General features: G+C 42.2%; 1 protein-coding gene across 3 annotated transcripts in view; it reads left to right on the plus strand.

Moving 5' to 3' along the window:
• The first annotated feature begins 1,787 nt into the window (after positions 1-1,787).
• Positions 1,788-24,090, plus strand: part of CTDSP2 (CTD small phosphatase 2) — a 71,828-nt gene continuing 49,525 nt past the window's right edge. For all 3 annotated transcript variants that reach the window (XM_042447984.1, XM_042447987.1, XM_042447986.1), the window contains exon 1: positions 1,788-2,398. In XM_042447984.1, the coding sequence (XP_042303918.1) occupies positions 2,332-2,398 (67 nt within the window). In that variant the 5' untranslated portion in view covers positions 1,788-2,331. The remainder of the gene's footprint in view (positions 2,399-24,090) is intronic.

The raw sequence follows: 24,090 nt of genomic DNA on the forward strand, positions 1-24,090 counted from the left end.
CACAAGTTAAGGTAATACACAAGTAAAAGTAACACACAAAATACAATACACAAGGTACAAGTAAGACAGAAAGTAAAAGTAATGCACTAGTAAAAGCAGAGCACAAAATACAAGTATGTAATATGAAAAGTAAAAGGGATACACAAGTAAAAGTAATGCACAAAATACAATACACAAAATACAAGTACACTCAGCCCTCCATATCCAGGGACTTTTTATCCATAGATTCAAGCATCCACAGCTTGAAAATATTTTAAATATATATACATTCCAGAAAGCAAACTTTGATTTTGTCATTTTATATAAGGGATACCATTTTACTACACCATTGTATTTAATGGGGCTTGAGCATCCATGGATTTTGGTATCCATGGGGAGTCCTGGAACCAAACCCCAGCGGAAAGCAGCACCAGGGAAGTGTTTAGGGCTTTAGGGTGTGTAGAGCAAGGGCTCACTGTAATACCAAAAGTATGAAGGGGTAGCTGTGTTGGCCATTTAACAAATACAAACAAAAATCCATCTGGATGAATGAGATCATAGAGAGGGGTCAGTGCTCCCAGGACAGATTATGCTCTTGCCTTTCCCCAGGGGATGGTTCCTTTTTAAATAAGAATTAAAGTACACTACTTTACATTGACTCCTGGATAAGTTGACCTGGGGTTTTTTGGGGTCATTTTTTGACTAAAATTTCTAGACTTATACATGACTATTAAATATATATTTAATATAATTAATAGGTACCTTGGTCATAGCCTATATATGTGTGTGTGTGTGTGTGTAGTGTAGGTATCACCAATGTACCTGTGACAAACTAGATGCGTCAGATGGTTTCTTTTAAGATGTGTACATTCCATTTGTCCTCTTAAATTGATGTGTATTTTAACTGATGTTGTTTTTTTGTTAATTGTTGTCCCCTGCCTTGATCCACAAGGAGAGGCAGGTAAGAAATAAATACATATGTATATATATGTGTGTGTGTGTGTGTGTGTGTGTGTTTGTGTGTATGTGTATGTATACATGTATACTGTGTGTGTGTGTGTGTGTGTATATATATATATATATATATATTTAAACACACATATATGTGTATGTATACTTGTATCTATATGTGTATACTGTGTGTATATGTGTTTGTATATATGTATACTCTGTGTGTGTGTGTGTGTGTGTATACACACACATACACAGTCAGCCCTCCATCCACAGTAGGTCCTGGAAGTAAACCCCGATATCAAGGGCACACTGTGTACATGTATGTATAAGTGTGTGTGTGTGCGTGCACGCATATACACACACACACACATATATATATAGACAGACGTACTTCTATTCATGTATATAGACACATATGATTAGGCACATACTGTGTATATATATATACACACACACACACACACACACGTATGTACACAGTATAGGCTATCTCTGAGGCACTATTTATTGACCAGTCATTTACATTTGAGAGTGGCTTTTTGTGAGGGGTGTGTGTGTGTGTGTCTCTCTCTCTCTCCCTTTCCTCCTCTTTTGGGCAGCTCTGTGGAGAGCCATCCTCCATCGCCTCAGGAGGAAGGAGCCTGTCCCAGGCGCCTCATTCTCCTCAGAGCAGAGGGCGCTTGAGAGCCAGGCGTGTCCCTCCCTCCCTCCCTCTTCCTTGGGGCGGCTGGATGGAATGTTTGTTAGGTAAACACCGCATAGTAGAGCCCTAAGCCACGCCCACCCTTCCGCCGGGAGCCAATCAGGGCGCCGCAGCGGTTTCAAGGCCACTCTCTGGGGCTCTGTGTGTGCGCCACCAAAAAACAAAAGCGGGGCAGCCTTTGCAACTGCCTCTCGCGCGCGATCCCCCTCCAACCCTCCCCCCGGATTCGCTAATCCCGCTTTTGCACCGCGATCGCCCCGCGATTTGTCAAGAGGAGGCGCAACGGCGGAGGAGGAGGCGCAGAAGGGATCGGGCTGCTTGTTTATCCTCAGGAAGGAGGAGGAGGAAGAGGAGGGGAGACTAGAAACTGCTGGTGCCCCATTTCCTCTCGCGTGTCTGTGTACGTGTGAATGCGAGTGTGGGGTCTATCATCCCTCCCTTGGATTCTCCATGTTGGACCCCATCTGAGGAGCAAGGACCGTCCTCCTCCTTCGCCTCCTCCTTGGCCTGGCTTCTGCTTATTCGTTGTTGTTGTTGTTTTTTACTCCTGGGTGTTGCAACTCCGAGGAGGAACGGACCACCTCCTCCTCCTCCTCCTCCTCCCTTGCAACTCCCCCTTCCTCCTCCTCCTCCTCCTCCTCCTCCTCCTCCTCCTTCCCTCTCCAAAGGATCCCCCGGGTCTCTGGGATTGTTAGATGGAAAGCCGGTCCATCATCACCCAAGTGCAGAGGGACGAAGCCGCCTTGGTGCTCTCCAAACAAGGTAAGGGGCTTTCCATGCATCCGCACTGGAGGAGTAATCCGTTCCTATAGCGCTTTTAACTACACTGGCCTCCCATGGTATGGAATTCTGGGAAATGTAGTCTGTTGTGGCCCCACAACAAACTGCATTTCCCAGAATTCCATATCATGGATATACATGAGAGAAAGAATGGATCATATATTGTGTGTGTGTGTGTCTTTCAGTACACATATGCACGCACACATTGTGCACACATTTCCCATATTTATATAAATGCACATATACATATATACCTGTACATTGTGCACACATTTCTCATGCATATAGATACAGTACATACATTTGTTGTTGTGATGTTCCTTCAAGTCTTTTGGCAACCCTAACACAAACCTATCATGGGGTTTCCTTGGCATAAACAGGGGGGTTTATACACATACACACACTGCACACATTTCTCATATCCACACACATATATTTACGCACACACTGCACACACATTTCTCATATACACATGCATACACACACAATACACACACTGCACACATTTCTCATCTACACACGCATCTACACACACACTACATGTTTCCCATACACACATACACACACATATTTTCACACGCTGCACACATTTCTCAGATAATATATATACACACACTGTGCACATTTCTAATACACACACACACATTACAAATGTGCGCACACTGTGTGTGGATGTTTATATATATGTGTGTATGTAACATGTGCACAATGTGTGTGTGCGTGCACACACTATGTGCATATAAGTATGTGTGTGTATGTGTGTATATATATGTGCATATAAGTATGTGTGTGTGTGTGTATATATATATGCATATAAGTATTGTGTGTGTGTGATACAGTATGTATATATATGTATGTGTGTGTGTGTGTGTGTGTGTGAGTCCGTGTGTTTCCTTTTGGCAGCGCCCTGTGCTTTCTGCCAGCCCTCCATTGCATACGTGTGTGTATATGTTGTGTGTGTGTTGTGTGTCTATGCCTGCCTGTGTCTTCCTTTTGGCAGCGACGTCACTTTTCTAAATTGGCTCTTGCCCTTCAAGTAAACCAGGAGGGGAGGAGGGCTGGCCTTCTTCCTCCTCTTCTTCCAGGGCGGTGGGCTTGTTTGTGTTGAATATTTCTGTCTACAGTATTTTACTTATTAAAAGTGATATTATATGAGTTTATAAATATAGCACATTGCCTTATGTACCAGCAGTGGAATCACATCCTATCCCAAAAGTGTTCTCAACTATTACCTAATCCCTCATACATACCGTATATACACAACATTTCCTTTATCTCTTTCCACTTCCCCAGGAGCAGAGGTGGCTTTTGAATTTCTTTTCCCTCATTTTAACTGTTTCCTTTACATTTCCGGTACTCCTTCCTCCCCTCAACAAACCCAGTCTTTATTTTCCAGTTACTACACAGGCTTGTTTATTTCTTGGTAAACACCCCTGATGCCCGAGGAAGGAGCCCCTTCGCCGGCTTCTTGTTTCCTACGCTGGCCCCTCCAGCTGTTTTGACACCGCAAAGCTACTACAAAGCCCATCATCCTCTCTGCATCTCCGTCCCTGAACTCATCACAACTTGGACTTTAAGGGAGTCCAAAGCCTTTCAGCACCAGGTTGGGATCTTTCCTGAGCAAGATGTCTTTAGTCAGGAGAGAAAGCAAAGCTCTGGCTGCATCTGCACTGCAGAAATAACCCAGTTTAACACCCCTTTAACTGCCATGGCTCCATGCTATGGGGTTCTGGGATTTGAAGTTTGTCGTGGCTCCGGAGCTCTGAATTCTGTAGCACAACAAACTATGTATCCCATGGCACAATCACAGAATTCCATAGCACAATAAATTACAATTCCCAGAACCTCATAGTATGGAGCCATGGCAGTTAAAGCGGTGTAGAACCACATTATTTCTGCACTGCAGATGAAGCCTCTGAAAAACAACACTAACACTAAAGAGTGATGGGCATAAATCCATAATTCCCCTTCGTACCCAGTCCCACTTTCCTACTTTAAGGGTACTCCAGGGAAATCGAGAATCACTACTACCAGGATCTCTTTAGGATCACTACTACCAGGTCTCTTTGGGTCACTATTTCCAGGGTGTTTGAGGTTGCCAGTCCTGGGTTTACTGTGTCAAGGAACCTAGGCTGCCTCTCACAGGTTTTGCTCCAGGAACATTAATCGATACCACCTTTTTAAACATCAGTTCTGCTTGGCCTTTGCCTCCATGAGGAAGAACCCCTTGACAAGGCAGTCATACAATCTGGGTTGGGTTGTTTGCTTTTGTTTTTCACCACTTTCCTCCTCTGTATAGACTTTTGGGGTGTACTCCAGGACGCATTTAGGCTTGCTGGCATCTTCCTTGGACACCCATCTTTTTAGATGATGCTCTTCTCCTTCCCCCCTTCAGCATTATTGGTGCCAGTGTTTATTGAACTGATGTTTGCTCACCCTCACTTTCCCTCTTCTTGTTGTTAACTACCTTTGAGTCACTCTTAACCCATGGGGACCCTGTGGATGATCCATCTCCAAGGCTGCATCCACATGGCAAAAATAATCAGATTTGACTTCGCTTTAACTGCCATGGTTCCACGCTATGGAATTCTGGGATTTGTAGTTTGGTTTGGCACCAGCGCTCTGCTCTGAATTCTGTAGCCCAGTAATGTACATATTCCATAGCTCAATAACAGAATTTCATATTTCATGGCTCTGTTCTGGTGCCACAGCAAACTACAGTTCCCAGAATTCCATAGCACTGAGCCATGGCAGTTAAAGTGGTGTCAAACAGGCTTATTTCTTCTGTGCAGATGCAGCCTAAGACTTCTCCTCCACTTCTCTGTTCTGCTCAGGTCCTGCAAATCATACCATCCTCTATTTATGCTTCCCTCCACCTTTCCTAGCATTGTTGTTTTCTCCAATGAGTCCTGCCTTCTCCTGATGTGGCCAAAGTACGACAGCATCAGTTTCATCATCTTGGCTTACAGGGAGATTTAAAGCTTGATGTGTCCAAGGACCCGTTTATTCATCTTTTTGGCCATCCATGGTATCTTTCAGCAGCACAGCTCAAATGAATTAATTTCCTCTTACCCGTTTTCTTAACTGTCCAGCTCTCATGTCCATTCATGGTAACAGGGCATACAGTGACCCGTATGATTCTAACTTTCATGCTTAGTTGTATATCTTTGCTCTTTAGGATCTTTTGTAGTTCTTTCATAGCTGCCCTCCGCATTCTTAGTCTTCGATCCCTTTCCTCCACTTCTTTTTCTGATAGGAAAGGGTCTCTAAGACCCCTAAGCTTCTGGTGTTGGGGATGGGAAAGGGGAGGAAGGAAAGCTCTTCTCCCTTCTGTTCGGCATCTCTCATTGTAGGGCTCTTAATGCCAGGCAGCTCCAATTCTTTGCATGTTTATCTGCAGCCAAATGAAACGAGAGGCTTACTCCTAAGTAAATCCACATAAATCTCCACTGTTTTTTTATCCATGGATTCAAGCATCCATGGCTTGAAAATATTATACATATATGTATACATATATTCTAAAAAGCAAACCTTGATTTTGCCATTTTATATAAGGCATGCCATTTTACTATGCCATTTAATTTAATGGGACGTGAGCATCTATAGATTTTGATGTCCATGGGGGAGATTCTGGAACCAAATCCCAGAAGATACCAAGTACCCACTCTATTGCTTTCTTCTCATCATTGGTTGCCTTCTATGGGTGGGCTTAGGTTCTGCTGTCATTTTCTCTTGGCATAAGCCTGCAGTGTGGTCTAGGTGTTTTAAATAGTAGAGTGTTATCTTGAAGACTGGCTAGATCAGTATGCCCCAAATTAATTTATTTAAAAATTATTTTTACTCCTGCTCTATTGGTGGTTTTTTTTTCTTCTCTTTTTCTGGGCAGCATCTCCAATAAGCAGCTGCTTCTGAGACCGGATTTGCTTCCTTTCCCCCTCCTTGTGACACACACACACATTTTTCTGGAGGAGGTTGTGGAATGCCTTTGCACTAAAATTGGTGTCAGATTTCCCTCCATTTTTTGAGGCAGGGGAAACATGAAGCACTTGGCTATTGAATCTTTGTCCATTGCTCCTTGGATTTTTATTGCCCTGGTCATTAGTGACTAGGAACTCACTAAAGCACCAGGCTCATTAGGAGGGTTTTACACACACACAGAGGTAATGAAAATGTAAGAGCACTTTCTTACTTTGCTCTGCCTCTCAACAGAGATTTGTCAGATCACAGTTTTCCCAGTACTGAGGAAAGCAGCTCAGTTTTTGCTGTATTTGTACTTGCTATAAACTGTTGCTTGTTTTAATTAATGTGTTTCAATCAATGGTGTTCATTGTTGATTTATTGTTCTTCCATAAGGAGAGATGGGTAAGAGATGATGATGATGATGATGATGATGATGATGTTCTCAGTGGAGAACATCCTGACCCACAACATGTTATGAAACTACTACTACTACTAAAACAACAACAACAATAATAAATAAGTATTATATCCTGTTGGGGGTCAGGATATTCTCTACTAAGGGGCATCTGTTAAGTTATATTCAAAGAGATTGTAGCCATGTTAGCAGGGGTTTGGTATAAAAAGAAGGGCTTTAAGGCTTATTGATTTATTAAGTTCTATGGAGCGTGTGGAGATGAAATGCTGTGTTGGGTAGGTTTTATTTATGACCTCTCTTTGACCACCCCGGAGCGTGAGTGAATGACTCTCCCTACCTCCTGTTCAGAGAAGTGAAAGTAGCTACTTTTCAGGATATATAATCCTACGCATGTTTACTTGAGAGAGCCAGTATGGTGTCGTGATTTGAGTGTTGGACTACCAAGGTTCAGATCCCCACTCAACCATGGAAATCTGCTGGGTGGCCTTGGGGAAGTCATACTCTCTCAGCCTCAAAGGAAGGCAATGGCAAATTGAGCAAATCTGGCCAAGAAAACTCCATGATCGTTTCTCCTTAGGGTAGTCATAACTCGGAAGCAGACTTGAAGGCACCCAGCGGCAATATTGACGATTTGAAAATCCATTCCACCCGGTAGGTCCTGAATAAACACACATACGATTAGACTGCAGAAGAGAGGTGAAAGCAGCTCACGTTAAGTAAGGGTTTGCTTTGGAAGCAAGCATGCATAATAACAGTTTAAAAACAACAACAACACTAATAAATGCTAAACTTCCTTGGATTCACTTGTTCTTCCCTTCTTGTGTTTCTTTCTTCCCTTTCGCATTTGCCTGTTTCCTTGCATCTCTCTGGAGAAAGGGTTGCATTGCTCTTTCTGCATTTCTGTGCCTGTCCCTTTTGGGAATTTTTAACTGGATTCTTTTCTCAGGAAAATGGAGGCTTTGATGGCAGTCACCCAGTAGAGGCCTAACATGGACAGAGATAGGAAATCTTCTTGTGGACAAACAGGATGCAAAACAAGCCGAGGCCCTGCCAGCCCTGTATGTGTGGCTAGGGGAGATTTTTCTTTTTAAAAAGATTCCTAATGACTTTAGCTTGCATCCTGCGTTAGATTGCAGCCAAAGCCTATGAATGAAGGGTGTAGGAAAACCTGTTGATATGCAAGGTCCAGTTCATGTGTGTGTGTATGTGTCTGTCTGTTTTTGTGTGCTGTCTCTATGGGTGGCACTACAGAAAGAATGCAATTTAATTTACAGGATTTATCATCAGACAGACAAAGATTTGGAGTAGTTAACTGTAATCTCTCTTTGGTATGTGCCCCAGTTGTTCTTGGTTTGTTTTTTTTTTTAATTTGCCACTTTACTAGTACTGCTGGAGAAAGAAATAGCTTGCTTCCTTTGCTGCCTATGTAAAAGTGACATTCCCTTCCCTGACCAAAAACACAACAATGAAGTTAATATTGGGGAAATTGTATGAGATCCCAAAGGATATGGCTGGGGATGCTGAGAAGGAAAGAGATTTAGCCACTTTGATGACAAGCTGAAATGAAAGGGAAGGGTAATATTGACTTTCTTCAGCTGTTTTTCCAAAGGATGTCCAACAAGGGATGCATCCACACTGCACAAATAATCCAGTTTGACTCTACTTTAACTGCTATGGCACCTTGGTGCCACAACAAATTTACCATTCCCAGAATTCCATAGCATTGAGCCATAACAGTTAAAGTGGTGTCAAACCAGATTATTTCTGCAGTGTGGATGCAGCCAAGGTAATGAAGACAGGACTCATAGAAGATGACCTTCAGTTGCGGCCATGCAGTTGTAGAATTCCCTTCCCACACAGTAGGAATAGGCAAATGGTTCCTGCACCCCAAGATGTGGGCTTGCAAACTGGCTTAGTCCCTTGAGCCTAGCGTAGCCAGATTAGGGTTGGTAAATTTCCATTGGCCATGCCCAGCAAATGCAGTGGTGAGAGATCATGGGAGTTGCAGTGCCGCTCCCCAGTCCTGTTTTTGGAAGGCCACAAATTGCTCACTCCTGATGGTCAAGCAAGACCAGCCCAGGTAGTTAACGTTTTTTTGTTAAGACTTTGGATTTAAGATATCATTAGGGATCAGGTATTGTATGTGGGAAATGACTTGTTTGATCCCTAACATAATCTGTATTATTACAGATGCATATAATATTCTGTATCATATGTAGAGTATAGTATTTTAGAAAGACTCTTTGAAATGTTACATTGTTGTACACGGAGAAAAGGGACATAGAGAGGTCTAAAAGGAGTTGGGCTTCAGGCTATGCATCTGGTAAATCCTAGGGTCTTATCTTTTTGAAAAGGCTACATACTTTTGACTATAATATATATATAATGTTAGTGAATATAAAATTCGGAATAGAGAGCAATTGTCTCAGTGCTATAGGTGGAGTGGAATTAAGTGATCCCATCCCAGACAGACTGGACAGTCATCCAGAAGTGGCATTGTGAGTTATGTAATATATTGGAAGTTCGATAATAAAATGGTTAGATAATAATAATAATAATATTTTTTATTTATATACCGCTATTCCAAATATCATAGCGGTGAACAGCAAGTAAATTAATTAGCAAGTAAGCTAATTTGCCCCCAACAGTCTGGGTACTCATTTTAGCGACCTCGGAAGGATGCAAGCCTGAGTCGAGATTCTAGGTAGCTTTTCCAGATAACAAAATCCAGATATTAACTTGATCATGGGCTTAGCAAGGATGGACAGGCAGATGATGTGGCATGTTGGAGCTTCTCTGTGGCTTCCAGCCTAACCCAGTACAGTCATTCAGCCATTGAATGTTATTGCTAGGGGAGGAGAGAGCCTGAAATGTCCATATCTCTGTGTTTAAGGGCCCACACAAAACATTGTTGATATTTCCAGGTTTGACCAGTTACTTCTCACCAGAGTGAGTCCAGAGCAACCTCTGTTTTATATTTCTGTGTTAATTATGTCCTGGTTATGTTTCCAAATTTGTGTGGTGCCAAGTCAGGTGCAGCCGTGAAATGTATGTTGGGAGCTGTCAAATGGAAAGCTGCCCCAGGCATAGGAATGATCAGTTTTTGAACTGAGACCTTTTGTTCTAATGGCCAAGTAAAGAACATGGCTGATTAGATGCTGGACTCCTGCAATGGTATTGGGGAATTCACCATCTTTCTCACAAGGTGGCTGTTTCCTTTCAGAGTCCACACACAACTAGATAACCTCATGACATGAACCATTCCTGTCTCTTTGGCTTACTAGTTTACTTTCTCAGCTGAGCCTATGCTGTGGAACAAAGCTTGGAAAATATTACACTTTTTGGACTACAAGTTGAATCTCCCTTGTCCAGAATTCCAAAATCCAAAACATTGCAAAGTCATCCACATGGGTGGCTGAGATAGTGACACATTTGCCTTCTAGTGGTTCAGGGTATACATACTTGTTTCATGCACACAATTATTAAAGATATTGTGTATAAAATTACCTTCAGGCTATGTCTGTAACACATATACAAAGCATAAATGAATTTCACATTTAGACTTGGGGCCCATCTCCAAGATTGCTCATTATGTATATGCAAATACTGTATTACAAAATTTGAAAAACTCAAAAATCCCAAACACTTCTGATCCTAAGCATTTTGTGTAAGGAAGACTCAACCTGTACAACTTCCAGACTAGGACTGAGCTGGGTGGGGGTATCTTGGGAGTTATTTTTCTCCTTGATACCACCACCATCACCACCACCCATTTCCCATACTCTGCTGTGGAGCCAGTTGCCCAGATCTCATTTTCTTCCTACCATCAACAGTTATGTTAGCAAAGCAGCCTCCACCCACACATACCTGCCACCCACTGCTTCCTAATGATTAGTCTCATTGCAACAAGGCAAACATTAGCTTGTCTTTCTGGCTTTGATCGGCAGGGTGAAATCCCATTTATGAATGCAAGTCTCTCTTTAAGCAGCTGTGATGCATGATGTAATGCATTGGTATCACAGTCTTCTTTTTAAAAAAACTGGTGGGGTGAACATCTGCCATGGGGGCCTTTTCTGTTTGTTAGTGAACTGTAAGTACTGGATATGCAAGATATTTTAGTGTTCTGTATTGTTTTGGAGAAAATTAAGATTAATCCAGTGGCTTGCAAACTGGAGAGTACAAGATACCTGGGAGAGGGAAGAGCCTATGAAGGTGTAGTATGAGGTAGACAACCTGGTCCCCTCCTCCACATTTTTGGACTGCAGTGTCAGTAGATCTTTAGCACTGGTTATGTTGGTAAGAACTGAGTTGTTTTCCTAAATAGCTGGAGATCACCAGCTCACTGTTCCTCCCCACTCTCTTAGTATAATTTTTAGAGGGTGGGAAGATACGTCCAAAATGTTTTAAGAAACATTGATTTAATCCATGCAGGAACGTTTGGAATTAGATGCCTTTTTGTTGAAGTCATGCCATGTATAATGACTTTTTCCCATGAAAAAAGGCAGTGATAAAGCTTGGAGCTTAGATTAATATGTGTTTAATAACTGCACTCCATGAAACATTTCTTTGCTCCAGGGATGTCTGCATTGGTACAACTCAGTGCCTAGTTCCAGTCATTGTTTAAAGGAGGAAGAAACAACCCCCAATGCTGTCCTTCCATTCAATGAATAATTGCAACTGCTACAGTGAATCTGGTTATAGTCAAGCACGCAGATGAGTTAAAGCTTACCACAGAAAATATACACATTTTTCACCATTCTTCTCCTATGTCTTGAAAAGCTGTTATGCAAGCATGAAGTTGCTGAAGATTTTTCTTTCTTTTTCTGAAGCGTTTCCCAGCATTGATGTGAAGTGAAATGTGTGGTGTTATTATTTTTGTTTTGCAACACTTCTGTGTCTTTTAAAAGCACAGGAGCAGGGATAGTAGAAATACTGACAACCAGTGTCAAAACATCTGTACTTTAAGCATTCCGTAGTTAAATGAAGGAGCATCACTTCACCGTAGCAGCTAGATAACTTTATGCAAATCTTGAACATATAGAAAATATACTCTGTATAGAAAATAATGAATTCTGAGGACTTCTACTGATGCATTCATGGTTTTGTTATTACCATGAACACCTTTCATCTTCCTTCGAAGTGTTGCATCTAAGACTTAGAAAAACTTTCTCCACCATAAACATCATTCCTGAAGGGGTTAGATCTGGTGCACAGAGAAAGCTGTTCACTCTCCTGCTTTAATAAGATATGAGATGTTTAGCAATAGGGAGTGTTTTGTCCCAAGAGCAATACTATGGACTTTGGGTGTAGTAAGGCCTCTGGCTCTCGGGATCACAGCCAGAACAAAAGACTTGTCCACAAATTTCTAAAGTTTCAAAAGCTTTACTAGTTACAAACACAAATAACACAAAACTGATTTTTTCTTAATAGTCCTTCCTAAATACCTTGCTCCCTTCTTGATGTATTCAATCTTTCTTTGAGGACTATCTTTCTTCCTTTGTGGACTTATCTCTTTGTCAAAGGAAAATACTCTCTCCAGGTCTGATTTGGCTGAAATCTTACTACACACTGAAACTTAGCTAGAGGGAGACAGTATAAGACCCTGGGATTTCCCACAATCCTTGTCTTTCTTAAAGCTATAGACCTGTATTTTCCCTCTTAAACTGATACACAGAAAACCTATTATAATCTTAACTAAATATATGTCTCAAGAGCATCAAAGATGCTCTGGAGGCATGACAGGGAGGGGGACTAAAACCTTCGAAGCTGGGATGCATGTGTGACATGTCAGAAACCATACACTTCTCTCCAGTCACCTTTAAAGCCAAATACTCAAAAACTACAGAGGGAAGCATTCTTTATACTCCAGAATCACCTCCCTTTGGGAATCCTTTTTATAAACACTGAAACTACACTGGGGTGAAATGAAGGAATTCAGTTTTGTCTTATGCCCTTTGTCTCCTAAATGTCCATGCCAGCTGCATGAAAAGATCATATGTGTATGATGCTGGTGGGCGGAATGGAATTTCGCTAGGAACTGTAATTTCTAAATTCCCTCAAAAACATTGCAACCCACAGGGAAGATACTTCTGCCTTGCATCAAGAGTGTTATTTGATCTGCTGAAAAACTAATTTTCTATGCAACCCCCTAGGACTGGGGGATTCATATTTTAAGAGCCAGTATCAAATGTTTGAGAGCCTTCCCAATACAGATTTGAGGAAACATTCAAATTCTAGCAGCCCGCATGTACTGTAATTGTTTGGGATCTAGACAGCTAGGAACTGGGGACTGATCAAATTCCAGGCCTGGCATTTATTGTTGGGGAGTGGGGGAAGCATGCTGATGTATATAGGATGGGCTTGAGTATATTTACACCTTTAAGATTTCTTTGTTCATCTTTATTTACCTGTTTAGGATTAATGATGCTTCTGCCCATTAGAAGTGTTTATAGCTGCACATTTTGATATTTCTTTATTTGTCATTGACTCCATCTTACGGAATTGTGGTTTTCCAGCTGCTTGAAGGACACTAGATCCCACCTGATCTTGGACGCTAAGTAGGGCTAATGGATGGGACACCACCAGTGAATACCAGATGCTGTAGGCTATATTTGAGAGGGAGGAACTGGGAAAACCACCTCTGAGTAGTACTTGTCTACAAAATGCATGGGTCATCATAAGTGACAGATGACTTCACACACGCGCGCGTGCACACACACACACACACACACAAGGTACTTAAGAATTCTCTCTGTGTGTGTGTGTGTGCATACGCCTTCAAGACACCTGTTGACATGGTGATCCCATGATTTTCTAAGGGTGTTTTAAAGCAAGGAATACTCCCGAGGTGGTTTTGCCATCTCCTTTCTCTGAAACATAGCTTACAGTACCTGGTATTCCTTGGCAAGTACTAACTAGAGCTGACTCTACTTAGTTTTCACAATCAGACATGATCTGGTGCCTTTATTACAGTATATTTAAAGAGTGCTAATTCACTCTCTTTGAACTAGAGCACTAGAAGACTTCTCTATAATAGGGAATGCTAAATACCTTTTCAAACTACAACTCCAAAGATTCCGAGGATGGAGCCAGGCCAGTTAAAATTGGTATCAGCTGCATAGTGTATGTATAGTCTTAAAAATGTGGAAATTGGGAGCACCATTTCCTCTCTGGAATTTGTGTGTCTTTCTTTGGGCTTCCTTATATATAACAAGATATAGTGGGATGACTTGGCAGATGGCAGGAATACTAGAAAAGTGGTAGATTGGGAATGCAGAACAGGACCATCTTGGACTTGATATTAACAATAAGAAGAATAAGAATTAAGGATGTGCTGTATGGTTTTTGCTACTAGTCAGTCTCTTTTTAAGTAACAGATACAGCTGAAGCATGTTTGCAACAGACATTGTTTGACCTGGATGTTCTCTTGCCCCAGTGCCAGGTAAGCGAGGGCAAGCTGCTGTTTGGCAGCAAGACAAAGGTACTGTTTGTTCAGATGACATTCTGTGATTCAAATGTGTGCTTCAGGTTCAGCTGTACAGGTTAGCCAGGTTTTTGAATTCAAGCCTGAACAAAGTTGCAAACGTCAACCATCTCCAGTTCCATTCAATTTCATTCAATCCATCCAGTTTTTAAAAGGATGCTTTTAGCAACCAGAACTGAAAGTAAAAGAGGCAGGGAATTTTGAAACCACCTAAGAGCCACCAAAACAGTGTGGGGGTGGTGGGGAAGGATTGTGAAAGGCAGAGACCTTGCAAGAACATATGAATGCCCTTGAACAGGGGTAGGCAACCTGCGGCCTGCGGGCCGGATGCGGCCCAGCAAGGCCTTGGGACCGGCCCCAGCCCGGTCCTGCCGCCGATTGCCGCCGGGGCCTTTGGGGGGCAATTGTCTATAGAAGCCTCAGAAACATGCATTTATATTAACATTTTTTAAAAAAATCAGCAATTTTTTTCGCATGTCCTCCATTTTTTTTTAAAAAAGTGTCTAACATTTGAAAATTTTGTCCTACATTTGTCCTGGTTTATTTATATATTTAATTTTTTTAAAAAAAATTATTTAATTATTTATTTTTTGGCTTCGGCCCCCCAGTTGTCTGAGGGACAGCAACCCGGCCCCCGGCTCAAAAAGGTTGCCTACCCCTGCCCTTGAATTTTAAAACTTCACAAGGTGTGACACAGTATGGAAAGGGTAGGTCAGCAGTGTGACTTCTGACCTCTTTATGATATCCACACAATGATGCTGTGAGTGAGGAAGGTAGTGGTCAAGAAGATCCCTCTGCAGCTCCCTTCAGATCTACTTACAGTCACTTGAGACAGCTGCCTTTGTGTCATGATGGACATCTCTGGCAACATGGTGGTCCAAACTAAGCTTCGTTTTTCCCATGTTTCCCCTTGTATATTTATTGTGAAATCAGTAGTTTTGTTGACAGTGTTGCACCTGTGCCAACTAGCACAGTGGGAGACTTCAGTCCCTCTGTGTGGTTCCTCCATTCCTGGAATTTCAGAAATGCCATGGTATCCCCAGAGCCAGTGTGGCATAGCGGTTTGAGGGTTGTTAGACTAGGATTCAGGAATACCAGAGTTCCAGTCTCCTCTCAACTGTGGAAACCCACTGAGTGTCCTTGGGCAAGCCACACTCTCTTAGCTGTAAACAAAGGCAGTGGGAAACCATCTCTGAATAAATCTTGATGTGAAAAAACTAGGAGAGGGTCGTCATGAGTGAGAGACAACATTAAGGCCCATAACAGTAACAGTTCTAAAGCATTTCTCTGATTCTGGCAGTGGAACAATTTCCTCCGGGCTGCTTGTTCCCTCCTACTTCCACGGAGAATGTTCATGTGGTTCCTGAGTTCTCACTCCAAATTTTGCTTTCTTTTTTCTCTCCTGTCCTCTACGCCTTTTGTTGATGAAGCCTTCCAAGGGAAGCTGTCAGACCACAGGGTCAACCAGTTGGTCCATCTAGTCAGCAACTGACTATGCCTACTCTAGAGCCAAGGTCTCCCAGGAAATTTTTGACAACTGCTAATGTAAGGTTTAGTCAGCATGGCAGTGATAAAGAATGATGAGGGTTGTAGTAAAAACCCCAAACCTGGGAGAGATCCACACTGATTCCTCCCCAGGGTTTCAAGCAGGTTTCCCCAGCGATCCCTACATATGCTAGTGATTTGGATTGTGGGACTTTGTGCATGCAACCATGTGCTTTTCTGAGTTCCAGCTCTGTTCCAACTAGGACTAGACTTTCTTTGGTGTAATAGCAGGTTTGAGACAATGACTGCCACTCTTGGTTCCTTTAGAACTCCAAATGGCAACACTTAAAGTTAGGCACGTAGAGGAAAGTTGACAAAGGGAAAAACTTAAGAAGAACTCTGCTGTGCCACTTGTGTCCCACAAGATGTTTCTAGGAAGCAGAGAAACCAGGGCAGGGAAACTACTAGTCAGCCCTTTGTATCCATGGATTATGTATCCACGGATTCAACCATCCATGGCTTGAAAATATTCCCCTGCGCCCATTTTTTCCCCAAACAGCAAACCTTGATTTTAACATTTTATATAAGGGATACCATTTTCCTGTGCCGATGTATATAATGGAACTTGAGCATCCATAGGTTTTGGTATTCATGGGAGGTCTTGGAACCAAACCCCAGCGGGTATCAAGGGCCCACTATATAGCCTCTTAGCTATATAGGTTTAGCCTGGTTTAGCTCCAGTTTATGATATTAACAGTTATACTGCCTGCCTTGGGAGATGGAGGTGCATGTCACCATCATGACTACATTTTTTAAAATAGACTTCATCTTCCATAAAAGTTTCTTGTCCTTGTTAGGTTAACATTTGTTAGGTTAATTTTAGTTTTACATTTCATGTGTTTAAAAGGCCAGTTTAAAACACAACTACAAAAGGGTTGGGAAACAGCCAGCAACACACACAAAAAAAGATGATCGTCCCTAGAAACTTTCATTTGCTGCCCTCCCCTGTGTGGGGCTTTTGATATTGAAACCTAGACAATTTGGGAAGGAGGGAAATGTGTATGGGAACCTTGGCGTATTTAGGTAACTTGTATTCTTTTTCCTCCACTTGTTTAAAGTGGATTTTCTCCTTGTTTCCTGTTGAAAGAAGAGGTAAAGAAAACCTGTTTATCATGACCTGCTAGCAGCAAAACAGGTCTCTCCATGATTATTACAGAAGTTTGTAGTTCTCTACCCATGCCATTTTGTAGCACTGCTTGACATACAAGCTGGGTGGATACCTCACTGAGAAACTGTAGACATTTAGATTGCTACATTCTGTGTTTTGTAATGGGAATTGTGCTGCCCTCCAGATGTTGTTGGACTGCAACATATAGCAGCCCTAGTCAAAAAAGGCAATGGTGAAGGAGGCTGGGAATTGCAGTTCAAAAACATTTTGAGGGCCACATGATTCCCACATTGTGTTTCACAGATTCATTTTTTAATATTGCTGCTCCAGCTGCCCCCCCTTCCTTGCATCATTTATATTGCTTCAGCTTGAGCACCATACGTTCCTCAGCCAGAAATTTTGTGGTAGTGAGAGTTGAAAGCTATGCTGACTGCACATACACCATCATCCAGTGCAAAGCACTGATCACAGCAATTACATGTTCTGAAGGCTGATAATTTCTTAAGGCTACAATCCTGTTTATATGTATCAGGAGTAAAACCATATTCTGCCATTTACTAGTAAAGTATGGAAAGAGAAATTAGGGCTGCATCAGCTTCAGGTCTCATCAGAACTGGGGAAACTAGGGCCCGAACAGACAGGCCAAAATAAAGCTTCTTCAGATCATTTGGAGGTATGCTGTTTAAATGATGCATGTGTCCTAAGAGGCCGGAAGCCACACCAAAGCCATGCTCCAGTCCAGGACTGGAGTGCAGCTTTGGCGCAGCTTCTGGCCTCTTAAGATACGCGTGTCATTTAAACAGCACACCTCCGAAGTGATCCAGAGAAGCTTTATTTTGGTCTGCCTGTTCAGACTCTTAATTTAAAGTAATTTATTCCAATTCTGAGTCCAAGTCCACATGTAGGTAGTTACAAATAATCTTTTTAAAAGTAGCTGTTTATTTTCTAATTTTTGAAAAAAATAGCTAAGACAATTACTTTTTTAAATATCTGAAGGCAGCAGCCTGAGATACAGCCTGAGCCATGAGATGTTTCTCTTACATACTGTATTTTAGAAAGACTAGACCCCCATGGATATTTTAAAAAAGCAGCTTAAGTGCCAGTCACCTTGCAAAAGGGATGACATCTTTCCTCATCAGGCTGCAGTGATACTGTAGCCTATATTATGATATGGTTACTGCATAAATAAATTAATGGCAAAGACCACAGTCTTTAAGCAAGTTACTTTCGTGCCAGCAGACTTCCCCTTCTCTTGAGCTGAAGGTTTGATGGGAGGGCTCTTGGTGTGGTTCACTGAATATGCTTGGAATTTTCTGAGCCAGAGGTGAGAAACCTTTGGTCTTCCAGATGTTTTGGATAGTAACTCCCACAATCCCTCATTGTTGGCTGTGCGATGTAGGGCTGATGGATACTATAGGCCAAAGCATATGGATGGGGGCAGAGGTTAGCCACTCTTACTCTGAGCAATGTGGAGTATTGCACTTTCATGGTTTCCTATTACATGGAGGATTCCACATAGGAACAGCTGTATAAATACTTCCTGTGTGTTTTTCTTTATTGCTGCGTAAATGAAGGGTCTAGAATCTTAATCCAAGGGTCTATTCCTTTAAGCTTACCCGAAGGTTAATTAACCCCCAATACCAAAAATGCCAGGTTGCATAATATGGACACTTTACATTCAGTTGTCACAAACGTGTGCTGCTTGCATTTTATGGCCATTTGGAGTCACTGGCAAGAGCTCCTACCCCAGTTCCCATATATGTCTCAGTGTAGTCATTTGCTGTGACAGTAAATTGTTGTTGTTGTTTTTTAACTCAATAAAGCATTATTGGACAGATGCCAGTTTGTGGTCCCCTTGAGGAAAGAACTGCTGGCGGGGGGGGGGGGGATCAGGAGGTGCACAATTGTCTGTTTGCCACATAACTAACACACACACACACACACACACACACACACAGCTCATATTAAAATGTTGGAAAAGTATATGTGTGTGATTGATATGCAGACTCCTACACATTTGCTGCTTGGGGTCTCTGGCATTGTTTTTAAAACTCCACTTGAGTTATGGTGACTGGTGACAATAATTTCTGAGCCTGCAGCAAATGCCCAGTGCCCCCCCCCCCTGCTTTCTGGAACCAGCAGGAGAGCTTTTAAGGCTGCTGTTGCTAAAATGCTAAGTTTCCCATTGCTCACGTAAACACCTCTTGTTCAGAAGCAGCTATAGAAAAGAATAAACAGAACCCTGCTTCAACCCATTTTTGCCTGTGTGTTATACCAGCAGTATTCACTAGCTGAATGTACTTTGCTGTGTTAGGCTGCAAGCAGGGGGTGAATGAGAAGCTGAAGGGTCACTCCGTGGGTCTCTTGCTACTCCCACCAAGCCATGGAACAAACTGGTATCTGGTTTTTCACCATCCACCTTGGAAATGTGCCTAATGGTTACTTTCTAAAAAGAAAACACAAATAAATCAGCATTTTGATAGCTGCCAACCTGCCATGTGATCTTTAATTTTTGCATCTTTGCTCAGCATGACTAGGATCCCCTAGTACCTTACTTTAGTATATGCTGCCTTTTAGATTTTAATTTCCCATTCTGTTGCTTTTATTGAAGAGTCATAATGCAGACAATTTAAAAACAGAGCATGCAGAAAATATCCAACATAAATACTCTATAATCTTTTGCAACTGAAAACATGTTCAACTTCTTCCATTACTTGGTTGCGGTGTGCCTTTAAGTTGTTTCCGACTTATGGTGACCCTAAGGCAAACCTACCATGGTTTTCTTGGTAAGATTTGTTCAGAGGGAGTTTGCCTTTCTCTGAGGCTGACAGTGTGGGTCATGCTTGAGGTCAGCCAGTGGGTTTCACGGCTGAGCTTGCAATCGAACCCTGGTCTCCATAGTTGTAGTCCAACACTCAAAGCATTACATCATGCTGACTCTTGTCTCCTACTACATTTTTTTTAAAAAGAAAAAATCTTGCATTCCTTCTGGAATGTGCCCAGAAGTTGGCTTTGGCAGACCTCCAAGTTCTCTTCCTAGGAAGCGAGTAGTTGGTGATAGGCTGAGATGGCTGAAGGAAAGGACTGATTGCTTGCCAGGTTTGATGGGGGCGAAGAGGGGTGTGTGAAGAGGCTGCATGTGCTCCAAGTAGCATCATTTGCAAGCCCCCCTGACATCATTATTTGCAATACAAAACTGATCATGCCATACAGTACAGATCATGCCTGTCATCTTCTGTCACCTAAACAGAGTGATGCCATGTTTAGAGCAACTGGGACTGGGGTAAAAATCATCCACTGCAGCATAACTGGGATGGCAACAGACCCTTGAAAGGCTACTTGTTTAATGTGCAGCTGCCTATTAACTTAAATGAAAGTACAGCTGGGTGTTTGTGAGAAGATTATAGAGAATCGTTCCTTCCCATTATTTATTTAGTGGTTGCATTTTGGGACCACTCAGTAACTGGAGTTTTCTGTGCAGTTTACAGTTGCACAAAAAGCATAAACGTCAACAATAGTAAAAGCTGCCCATCATTGAAGTTGAAGGTTAAAAAAAAAAGGATCAGCAAAAAAATAAAATAAACTATTACAGTACATAAAGCTAAAGTAAAACCAGAAGCAACTTGGAACAGTGCTATGATATAAAAGCACTAAAAGCATAAACTTAAAATGGCAATAAAATCGTAGTAACTCATCTGAGACAGTCCTGCAGGAGGGTGACAAGAGAGGGAGGCTTACTTAGGAGAAAGGTATCAGATCATGATTTCAGGGTGCATCTAGGTTTGTGACAGGAAATGTAGTCGATCAAGTATTATGGTCCTGAGCCTTGTGAGACGTCAGGGCTCAACAGACCGCCCATTTTAGCTCCTGAGGGAGCCTGCAGCAGCCAAACCATGCAGGCTCTCTCCGTGCCAGAAAGAACCTGGAAAAAAAGGTTCTTTTTGGTACGCGTGGGCACCGCCATCAGTGACGCAAGTGCGGCATCCTAACATATGGATGCAGCACCGTACTTGTGTCATCATGGTGGGCCCAGTGGGCACAGGAGGCTGCCATGATGGCAGCGTCTGTACGGACTAGGGTTTGGGAGCGTGTGGTTGGTGCACACTCCCAAACCCTAGAATCGGCGCCATCATGCTGCTTCCTGCCCATCTGTCTCGGGCTTTCTTGGTTAAAATGTGGCATAGGTGGAAATCGTGCAGCCCTCCAGATGTTGTTGAGCTGCACCTCCCAGCAATGCTAGCCAGTATAACCCCAATGGTGAGGAAGCAGTTTGGATTGGACTGGAAGTATATTGGTGGTCAGTGCTGGTGTTACATGGTCAGAGCCACTGGTACCCATGATTATTCCACCCCCTGAGTTCTGTATTTAAATGGCAGGCCCAAGTAAAGCATGCTGCATAATCTCACATGGAAGATACCAAACCATAGATCACTGAAGCTATATTATTCCTGCCCAGATAGGGATGTACCTGGGCCACCAGTTGAAGCAAGTAGGAAGTCCCCTGTGCTACCTCAAGCCACAGTAATACAGTTGGCTCTCCATACCCACAGATTCTTTATCCATAAATTCAAGCATCCACGGCTTGAAAGAAGATAGGCAGAAAAGCAGTGTAATTTATGAATCAATAAGTGAGAATCCTTAGATGTTTTTAAATTGTATTTGGAATATAGGTATGTTATATGGGTTTGGGGAATTGTGGGTTTTATATATTGTTGTTTTGTATTGTAATGCTTTTTTTAACAAATGTTTTGTATGTAATTGTATTATGGGATAATAATAATTATAAAAAAGAAAATGTCTTTTTTTAAAATCCAAACAGTAAACCTTGACTTTACTATTTTATATAGGGACACCATTTTACTACACCATTGTATTTAATGGGACTTGAGCATCCATGGATTTTGGTAACCTCTGGGAGTCTTGGAACCAACTCCTAGTGGCTACCAGGAGACCAAATCCAAGAGAACCTTGAATGTTTTACTTAATTTGTTGCTCCCTGGATTATCTTCTTACTGCTTTATTGCAAGGACGGATTACCTTTGGCCTTCCAAATGTTTTAGACTTCAAATCCCTGTGGTCCCAGCTAATGTTGCAGTTGGGAGATTTTCTGGGAGTTTTAGTTGACCACATCTGCACAGCTAAACGTTCCTACCCCTGCTGTACTGTAGAGAGCTTTGGCTCAATGTCTTAGAATACCTCATTCTCTACGCACCCTTTTGTCAAACAAATTGGACATTCTTGTTTGTTTTTGTTAATAATAAATGTAGTCACTGTCAACTTGAATTGTACTTTTACAAGAGGACAGATCCCTACCCCAAACAATGCCCTGTTTGAGATGGAGGGGGGCAGGGAAGAGGCAACTGGGGAAGAGGAAGAGGCATATTTTAAAAGGAATTATATATATTCCTTTTATCCCCAACCTCTGCCAAGTCTCTGCTGGGGGTCTTGCTGCTCTGAGGTAAGCCAGGTGGTGATGAAGAGAGAAGGGACCTCTTGGAGTTAGAACAACAACATTTTTGTTCAGAAAGTCTTCTAATTGGGGAGGCAGCTGCTGGTGGCTTTTATGGAGGACGTTGGAGGTCTTGTTTTCTTTCAATTGCAGTTGGGTTGCTTTATTGTTTTCGTGTGCCTGTATATAATGGTAAGGCAGATGCCTTGCATGCATAATATCCTAAACTCAATCTCTGCAATCTCAGTTTACAAAGGAAGCCAAATAATGGGGCTGGGAAATATTTAATTTATTTATTTTTGCCCAAAACACAGGAAGTCCTCTCTCATACAATATGGAAAGGGATCCTCAGGTTTTTGTTGGACAAGCCAGAACATTTAGGAGTTTCAAAGGTGTCACAAGCACCATCACAAAATGGCTGACACAGTGGAGGGGTTGTACATTCATAAAATGGCTGCCATGGTACAAAATACCAATTTTCTAGGAAGGAGAACAGATGAGGTGAAAAGGCAGCTTGGCCAAGAACCTGCATACACGACAGAAGTAGGCTCCAAGCTCCATGATACCAAACCACTACTGTCAATCCAGTTTTCAGTTGTGAGAGGGACAAGGAGCTTGGGTGAATGCCATGTAGTGGGTGCATGGAATAGACAGTCACTGGTATCACTGTGCAGGATTGACCTTGTCTTTGTTTTCTTTTATTTTGTTTCATTTTTTGCAGGAAAAGTATGCTGATTGCTCTGAAGCAAAGCTCCAGGCTGTCACATTTGCCATCATGGCTTAGAGGCATATGGCCCCAGAGACACTGCGTTCTGGGAAATGAAGGCAGCAGGTAGTACAACTGCCTGGAGCTTTATCCTCAGCATCTGGCACACTTGTCCTGCAAGGAGAAGTTGGTTACACACACACACACACACACACACACATTATAGTGATTGTTCCTGCTGCTTGCTAAGTGGAGGAGTGAGGAGAGGATGAACAAGGTGTTGCAAACAAAGGAATCATCCAAGTCCCTTTTACTGTATGTGTTTTCAGAATTTTTCACCAATGCCTTGCCTGCCGTTTTAACTTCACTCAAAACACCAAGTAAGTACTAGGGAAACTTTTGAAAACAGTTACAGAGAAACATCTGTTTGATCACTCCTTGCTGACAGAAATAATGTAGTTTGATATCATTTTAACTGCCATGGCACCATCCTACAGAATGTGGTGATTTGTAGATTTGTGAGTTATTTAGTCTTCTCTGTCAGAGACCTCTGTTGCCACAACAAACTACCAATCTCACAGTTCCATAGCATTGAGCCATGACAGTTAAAATGGTATCAAACTGCATTATTTCTACAGGGCAGATTGGATGTAGGATACACATGGGTCACTTTTTCTTTTAATGTTAGGGGAGAGCAAGCAAACAGCAGTTTTGTGGGTTGTGGCAGCTGGGAAAGAGGCATCTTGCCTAGCCTTCCTTCATCCTTCGCAGCACTGCTATAAACACTGTTTGCCAAGGTGAGAACAACAGGTTGACTTTGTGTAGGGTGACATCATACATCATAAGATGAGATCCTTTTCATTGCGTACTACAGCTTGTGCATAGAACAGACATCACTGATGGAAATAATTTTCCATATTAGTTTTCCCAGACTGGGAGTGACTTTTAGATCTCCTCTGGAGGTTTTGGGGGCCCTCTGGAACATATAAAGAGTATGCAAGGCATTGA

Source organism: Sceloporus undulatus, chromosome 2 (assembly GCF_019175285.1).
Source record: "Sceloporus undulatus isolate JIND9_A2432 ecotype Alabama chromosome 2, SceUnd_v1.1, whole genome shotgun sequence".
Taxonomy (NCBI): domain Eukaryota; kingdom Metazoa; phylum Chordata; class Lepidosauria; order Squamata; family Phrynosomatidae; genus Sceloporus; species Sceloporus undulatus.